This window comes from Coffea arabica, chromosome 11e (assembly GCF_036785885.1).
Source record: "Coffea arabica cultivar ET-39 chromosome 11e, Coffea Arabica ET-39 HiFi, whole genome shotgun sequence".
NCBI lineage: Eukaryota > Viridiplantae > Streptophyta > Magnoliopsida > Gentianales > Rubiaceae > Coffea > Coffea arabica.
The window spans coordinates 53,413,643-53,422,171 of NC_092331.1; the positions used below are offsets into that span (position 1 = coordinate 53,413,643).

General features: G+C 35.7%; 1 protein-coding gene across 1 annotated transcript; it reads left to right on the top strand.

Moving 5' to 3' along the window:
* The first annotated feature begins 1,115 nt into the window (after positions 1–1,115).
* Positions 1,116–5,513, top strand: LOC140021459 (E3 ubiquitin protein ligase RIE1-like). Its single transcript, XM_072072290.1, has 5 exons — positions 1,116–1,805; positions 3,156–3,275; positions 4,314–4,446; positions 4,559–4,714; positions 5,172–5,513. Exons 1-5 carry the CDS (start codon positions 1,264–1,266, stop codon positions 5,331–5,333), a joined length of 1,113 nt encoding a protein of 370 aa, XP_071928391.1. The 5' UTR covers positions 1,116–1,263; the 3' UTR covers positions 5,334–5,513.
* The last annotated feature ends 3,016 nt before the right edge of the window (positions 5,514–8,529 follow it).

The window sequence follows — 8,529 nt, forward strand, 5'->3', positions numbered from 1 at the left end:
TGGATTACTATTTTTTTGGAGTTTTTATAGAGAAATGTACTGTAGCGATTTAATACATGTGAAATAAAAAAATGATTGAAAAATATGTTTACGAAAACGTAAATAATTTTGGCAGAAAAATGACAATTCAAATAATTAGTAAATGTGCATGACAATGTTTTGATTCTGAAAAAGAGCTAATTTGACCTTAGATTTTCCGATGTCATAAATAAATATTTCTAGTTGCCTCGATGTTGCTCCGTTTGGAGTAAATGTTTTTGGGAGTGCTTTTCAAAACCATTATTGTAGCTGTATATTTATATATATATATATATATATATATATATATATATATATATATATATAATTACTGTAGATGTTTCTGGGGGTATTTTTAGAGGTATTTTGGGTTTTAAAATATATTTTGGAGTATTTTAATAATTTACAACTTTTTTGAAATTTTTTTAAAAAAATTTTACACCACCCCTCTCTCTCCCTCTTTCTCCCCCCTCCCTCTCTCTCTCCCTCCCCACTTTCCTCCTCCTGGTGGTGGTGGTAGTGGCGGTGATAATGGAGAGTGATGGATGGTGGTGGTGGTGGGCAATATGTGGAAGAAGAAAGAGGGGAATTTTTTATTTTTTTTAATGTATTTGAGATGTATTGCCTGTAATTGAAATGTATTGTAATTTTGAATTGTTTTAGAATTTATTACTGTAGAATTTCAAAAAACTGTTAAATCCAAATGAAGTTTAGATTTGCAAATGTATAGTCATTCTGATTGGAATCTAGTGTAACTTTGTTGTTCATGTTATTAGACCAAGAAACGACCAACAAATTAATACAAAACAGTCAAAAGAAGAAAAAAAACTTTTAGTTTTATACTATGAGATTCTTTTAGGTTTTTGTTTTTTTATAGATTATAGAACTTAGCAATTTTCCTCATAATTATTTGTTAAATGTCATTAAGATTTCCTTTCAAAATAAATATCATTAAAATTAACTAATGTGAAATTACCAAAAACACCCCAACCGATCGTCACCTCCCAGCCACTCTCTCCCTCACCAACCTTTCAACTCTCTACTACACATTCAAAAAAAACACAAAAAGGCACACCAAAGCTTCTTTCACTCTCCGGAAATTGACACACACAACACACAACACACAACACACACTACTCATGCCTCTCTTCACCTCCAAATTCAACCTTTTCTTCTAAATCCTACAAATTTTCCCAAACATTTTGTGGAATAAATAGAACCATTCATTCATTTCAAGTTATTGAAATGGCTTCCACCGCTGTCACCCATGTCCTGAACCCGGATACGGATACTTCCATGACCACTCCGCTGCTCCGCCCGCGTCAGGCGGAGGCGAACCATGGTCGACCCGGAACAGCTCCACTGGCTGTTCTACTCGGTCGGGTCACGGGTCGACGTGGAGCTTCCATGCTGGTCCGGGAAACGGCAGCTCGGCAGCTGGAGGAGCGCCGCGCCGACTGGGGCTACTCGAAACCGGTGGTGGCGTTGGATATAATGTGGAATTTGGCGTTTGTGTTTGTTTCGATAGTTATGGTTTTATGTACTGTGAAGGAGAGGGAGAATGTGCCCATTAGGGTTTGGATATGTGGATATGCTCTGCAGTGTTTGGTCCATGTGGCGTTAGTTTGGATTGAGTATAGGCGGAGGAATAGGAGGGGAAATTGGGGGAACAGTAGGTGGAGAGGGTATTCGGAGAATGGTGGTGGAGGGGATGGGGGAAATGGGGAAATTGAGGAGGATGAGGAGGGAAATGGTGGTGGAGCTTTGGGGCAATCGAACCGGTCAACGTAAGTTTTTTTTTCATTTAAGTTAAGTTTTACTGGTTTTTCTTTTTAGCTGGATTGGATTTTAAAGTTTGGAACTTTAACATGCGGTTGTTTTTTAAGGTTGGAAATGTTATATTTACAGGTTTATATGAATAAGTGGATTATGAAGTATGAAGCCTCCACATTATGTCTCTCTGTTTAATTGTTTCTGGTTGATGAGTTTGGACTATAAAATTCATAGCTTGAAATGGATAATTGCGCGCGGCAAAGTTAATAAAATTGGAACTTATATCCTTAAATTTTGTACGTGTGTATGTGAGAGTGTGCGTGTTTGTCTGTTGTCCAAAAGGCTGTAGCTTTATTTTGTGTGTTAAAAGTTGGAGTATCATGATAGATAGCTTGAAAGGGATAATTCGGTACACGGCTTAGTTAACACAGATTCCAAGAATGGAGCTGTAACATTTTGTTTCTGTATGAGGTTTTGTTGTACTTTATGCTATTGGTTAGAATTGCAATGTTGCAATTTATAGTTTGATATGCTTGACAATGCGCATGTTTTAGTCTATTTGTTAAGTTCAACTTCGAGGTATGAAAGCTTGAAGGATGTGTTTTTTCGGGTTGTAGCTTTATTTTTCCATGTCTAGGTGTCAAGTGGAATAGTTTATACCTTGACGTTTTATGGGAAACTCTAGTTGCTTATGACTTGTGTTAAAAGCTGAATTGTGTGGACTTTGGAGCTTTAGCTTTGTGTTTGTAGGATTTGGAAGTCAGAAATAATTGAGTCACTTATGCCCATTACATTGTGATTGAATGGGAGAATGGAAGTTTGTAACTTGGCATATGCAATTATGCATGTGTGTATCTCTGGACATTATGTTATCTTTTGCGAGAGATTATAGTTCCATTTAACTCATACTACATGCTGACTTGTTCTCTTTTTTGGTAGTTGGATATAAAGTTTGTTGCTTTAGATTCTAGTGCATGGGAGTTTTGGAATATAGTGGATTGAGGTTATTGATAAATATAAAAGCTTAAGTGACTAATTGTTGAAATATTTTAGTGATGCATAGGAACTCTTGGTTTATGTTGTCATGATGCCACAACCTACTTCTGTTGTTTCCAGAGTGTGTATTTTCCCGCCTTGACTTGCCAAGAAGTTTTGCCATATGCCCTAGAAGCACAAACTTTTGGCTCTAATGAAACTCTAAATTGTCTTGGAAGTTTCTAAGGGTGATTTTATGCCTTAGACTGACTATTGTTTGTCATTTTTGTTGGTTTGGGCTGTCTTCTTTATTGGAAAGTTTGTTTTATCACTATTGGAGAAAAGCGAAGATGCCTTCTTGACTGCTTGTTTTTTTGTGCATAATCCAGTTGCATTAAACGATGTGAATCTGTAAACACAATGGCATCCTTTCTATGGTGGATAATTGGCTTTTACTGGGTAGTCTCTGGTGGCGAAGTTCTTATGCAGGGGGCCCCCCGTCTGTACTGGTATGCCTTTATCCAATTGCATTTCAGATTTTCTTTTTGTTTATTTTATCTAGATAACTGCTCAAGGTTGTTGATATAGTTTATAAATGTAAATTAAGCTTCTCATTTTTGCCTTATGATACAGTTATTTTGCTTGTTTATATAACATGCTTGTGAGTCTAGATTGTGGTGACAAGATTGCCATCTCTGCATGTTGAATTATATGTTTGATGATTTCCTTTTCTTGTCATTACTGAATTGTTATATCCATTTTTTCTTGTCCTGATTAAAATTGAAAGAAAATATAAAATATTCATAACTTCCTTCTACAGACAATATTGTTTGGAGTGTTTTCCATAATAATGGTTACTAAAGAAAATTACCCCCTCCCCCTTCTGCCCACAGAAAAAACAAATAAAAAAGATTAGAAAAGAACAGAAGAAAAAACCAAAAATCGCTAAACAGCTAGTTTTGGATTGAAATGGCACTTGCTGACAACATTTAAAAAATGAATTCGGACAAATTTACTTTGGTCTCCTAAAATTAGATTAATTATTATTTTCCTAGACAAAGCCTTACCATTGACCAGCTGTATGTTTTCATGTTACTCATGGGGCATCAGTTACTGTATTTTCTATATCAGCTTTGTCAATGTCTAGAAATTTTTTGACATATGGTTCTTTATTGTCTTTTTTCTTCAAACGAATGTTTTCTGCTAAAAGCATTTTGTTCTTTATTCTCTGTTTTCTTCAAATGAATTTTTTCTGCTAAAAGCATTTGTTAGATTCTGAGTATAATGCTGCTAATTTGTTGAGTATAAGGTCAGAAATCAATTTTTTTAAAGCTCACCCTCCCTATATTACGGCTCCTGTCACTAGCTGTATTCGAAAGTTTGTTGGCTACTACAAACTGTTTCTTTTTATGTCAATTAAAGCTTGCATCTACAGCCGGTAAAAATTTTTTATCTTTCATTTTTCTTCTTCAACTCAGCATTGAGAAACGATTTCAATTAAAACTGGCAGATATAGATCATGAGAATTCTGGTTTTGAGCATTGCAGGTTGGCGGTCGTATTTCTGGCATTTGATGTGTTCTTTGCCATCTTTTGTGTGGTTTTGGCATGCCTGATAGGACTTGCCCTGTGTTGCTGCTTGCCTTGCATCATAGCAATTCTTTATGCAGTTGCTGGGCAGGTAAGCCTCAAAAATCTCAATGCAGTCACCACAGGCAATGTAGACACACTCAGTTTGATGGTAAGCCTGTTGATAATAGATTGCTAACTTCAACTTTTGTTCAAACACACAGGAAGGTGCATCTGATGCTGATCTAAGTATGCTTCCTAAGTACAGGTTTGAAATATCTATGGATGAGGATAAGCCTATTGGATCTGGTAAAATGGTCCCTATTCAATCGAGCGGTGGATATTTGGCTCTTGAACGTAATCTTTTACCTGAGGATGCAGTAAGTTACCACTCTTGTGGAAATGCTAAAGCTGGTTCTCTTCCTAATGCATAAACCTGTCGTGGTTGCCTGAAGTTTTTGTCTGTAAATCCCATTGTAGAAGTCCAATGAAATTGGAATGTTCTATTTTACTGCCCTGAACCATAAAAAAGCAGATTGGAAAGTCAGCATACATATTATGAAATTTCCATCCATCCATAGACCTATCTATTATCTTGACCTAGATTTACCAAATCTTATGGTTTTATGAGGCCTCTATGCTCTGAGTTTGTTAAAGCAGCTTGTGGCTATGGGCATCACAATACAATATGCTAATAAAAAATGCTGTATGAATAAAATAAGATAAATATTAAAAATAAATCTTGCTCCATAACTGCGCTCATACTCTCAATGCATTGCAGTTTCACCTTGATTGCTTTTGGTCTTGACCTTTTGGTTTCCTTCTGTTTGTTCCTAGGAATGCTGTATCTGTCTTACTGCATACGATGATGGGGCAGATCTCCAAGCTCTTCCTTGCAACCATCATTTCCACGAACCTTGTATAGTGAAATGGCTTAAGATGAATGCAACATGTCCTCTCTGCAAGTACAACATTCTGAAGGGTACTGAGCAGGTTTAGAACGAGGCAGAATAGACAAGTTGATATAGGTTCTTCTATCTGCTGTCAGTCAGTGTTTATATGTACAGCGATATGAAGGCTGGAAGAAACAGCTTTCAAATACCTTTTAGGAGAATAAGATGCATCATTTGTTTGTTGAGTTTCTGTCATGTATTCGGCCTCTTAGATTTCTTTTGGCAATTTGTGTTCCCTTCCAATTGAGTTATTTAAAGCTCATTGGTAGTAGATATGAATTAAGAAGTTTCCAGCCATGTAAATATTCAGTCAAAGTTACTTTGCAGTTGATGTTGTTTAAAGTTTCCTTGGTAGTAGGTATGAATTAAAAAGCTTCCAGCCTTGTAAATATTCAGTTAAAAGTTGCTACTCTGCAGTTGATCCTTCAGATACAAAGGTGGTTGGAGATGCATGTAGTATGTAGTGGTTGACTCTGATGCTGTGGGCTTTAGGTGAACTGGAATTGTTCTTCTGTGTTTCTTGGTTTGTTTTTTGATTGATTGGCAGCTAGCTGGCTTGCATACAATTCCTACAACGCTAGTTTATCATAGCCTTTTAAATATTAACTAAACTACATAAACACAAGCTCTGTGGGCTGCTTACTTCCAATCTTCCTTTCACGGAGAAAAAGAAAAATAAAAATTTAAAAAAAGTTGAATTTCAATCTTCATTTGTTCATTTCCTCTTTAATTCGTCCTTCCCTAATATAAGAATGTCCAAAGAAGAAGAATTAAGGGGGAAAAAAAGGAAATGGAAGGGACTAGTCTACAAGGCTTGCCCCTGATGCTTATAGTGTGTTTAGAGTTTAAAACCTTTCCTGGACAGGTTGAGGGATTGGCAACCCGCTTGAGACAATGCTTACCGTGTTATGTGTCATGTTATTATTCGACTTAAAAGTCTAATCTGTTGAAAAAATATATAAAGAATAAATTATTATTATTATTATTTTTGGCTTTGAGCATCCGGTATCTCCACCTCAGTGAGACTAATCCGGATTCGACCAAATGAGTGCCCACAGAGTCCGATTCTTACTAAGGGGTGAAGGTCTGTCCAAAACTCTTCAATGCACCACATGTAGGTTTCGAACTTGCGATTTCCTGTTGGCATTAACTACCCACTTATCAAATCGCCCAAGTTCATAGGTTAATTCAACATGAATAAGAAAGATTTTAGCAACTTCTTTTATTATTTTAATTTTTGCTATAGTAAATACTATAGAGAAGATATATATAAATATATATATAATAAAGGGCAATAATACTTATCGTACATAATTTCAGCAATAAAAGGGTAATAACATTATTAAACTCAATCTTTTTTTTCCCTCACAAAGTATCGATGGAGTGGGGACAAGTATACTTTCAAAGTTTTAGATTTGTAAAGTGTGACTACTCCCAAAATTTAGGAGAGCAAAGTGAATTTTTTTTTTATGGTATCAATCTATAAAACAATTTGATGGGTTTCTTTTTTTCTTTTTCTTTTTCTTTAGATCTACCTAGCTAGATTTGATCAGAGAGGAAAACAAGTGAAGTGGTCAAATTCTTAGAAGCTTATTCCTTATCGCGCTAAACAAATTTGTTGGTTAGATCCATTTTCGATGTGGAAGATATATATTAGTTTAAACTTTAAACAAAAGGATTTCCTAAAAATTCTTCACTTGCCTTTAATGGAGATTAAGCTACAATCCATGATCTCTACATCATGAAATTTTACGTGAAAGAAAGTGTAACCAAAAATAGGTTTTTCTGAAAAGATGATTTTTTTTTTCATAATAGCAGCAAGCTGTCTTTTGAATGACATGTCTATAACGCAAACACAAGCTTCATTACCGAATTACTGTGCTCTTGCATTAGAAGAAAAGCAGCTAGAAAAATTATCTTATTGAGTATATGTAATCCTTTCAGATAACTAGGGCTCCATTTGGATTGGCTTATTTTTCAAAAATAAGTTTTTAAATACGATACTATAGTAATACATACAAAAATAACTCAAAAAACATCTCATTCATATAATATATCAAAAACAATTCACAAATATACACAAAAAAAAAATAAATTTTACAACATTTTTCACCTATCACCACCACCCTTCCCTCCTTCTTTCTCCTCCCCCTTCCTCTTCCTCCTCCTCCTCCTCCCTCTTCCCCTTCCTCGACATCCCCTGACCCTTCCTTCTCTCCCTTGATCTAGTCACGACCAGATCACAACCTTCTGGTTGCGATCTAGTCACGGCCTTTGGTCATGACCGGAGGCCTCAACCAAATTGAGGGGGGGGGGGGGGGGGGGGGGGGGGAGGGGAGGGAAAGGCCAGGAGGTGGAGGGGAAGGGGAGGGGAGGAGGAAAAGGGAGGGGGTGTGGCAATGGTAGGTGGGGGTGGTGTTGGTGGTGGTTGTGGTTGTAGATCGTAGTATTAATTTTTAAAAAGTATCCTAAAATATTTTAATTAAAAGGTGCTCTAAAATATATTCAAAAAATCCCTCCAAAAAACATCACAAAAAATATTTACAGTAAAAGTTTTTCATATATACTGCTACAGTAGTTATTAAACCTAACCTGACTTAATAATTGAATCGGTTGGCCTGGTGAACTGAGCATCAAGCTGGGTTGGGTTTCTAGTTTGATTGGACAAAGAATTGACCTGATCAAACCCATTGACCTACTAGTTCAAACAGGAATTCGTCCATTTTTTCAAGGGATAATTGCAGAAACCTCCCCTGAGGTTTCTAACACTTGCACTGACCTTCTCTGTGATTTGAAAAATTGCACTGACCTCCCCTGAACTTATTAATCCTTTACAAATTTAGTCCAAACGATTAAAATATTGTTTTAGGGAGTGAAATTAGAATTTTGTACCAGATTTGCCCTTTGTGCTACATGTCCAATGAATGACAAAATATTACAAATCAATTAACAATTAATAAACTTTAAGCGGTGTAGTTTATAGGCAAATACGCATTACCCATTTAAAGTACCGGCTCTTTATGGATATTTTACTTTCAAACATTTAATTTATGATAAATATATCAATGTTTGTAAGTAAAATTCAAAAAGTGTTACAGTAATATTCTTACAAAAAGGAAATCGGTAGGTTATCTATTTAATATAAATTAAATAATTTTTTTAAAAAAAAAAGAAATGGCCCATAAAGTATTAATTCTTTATGGCTTTCATCCATTAGATGAGTAAAGTATTGGCTCTTTATG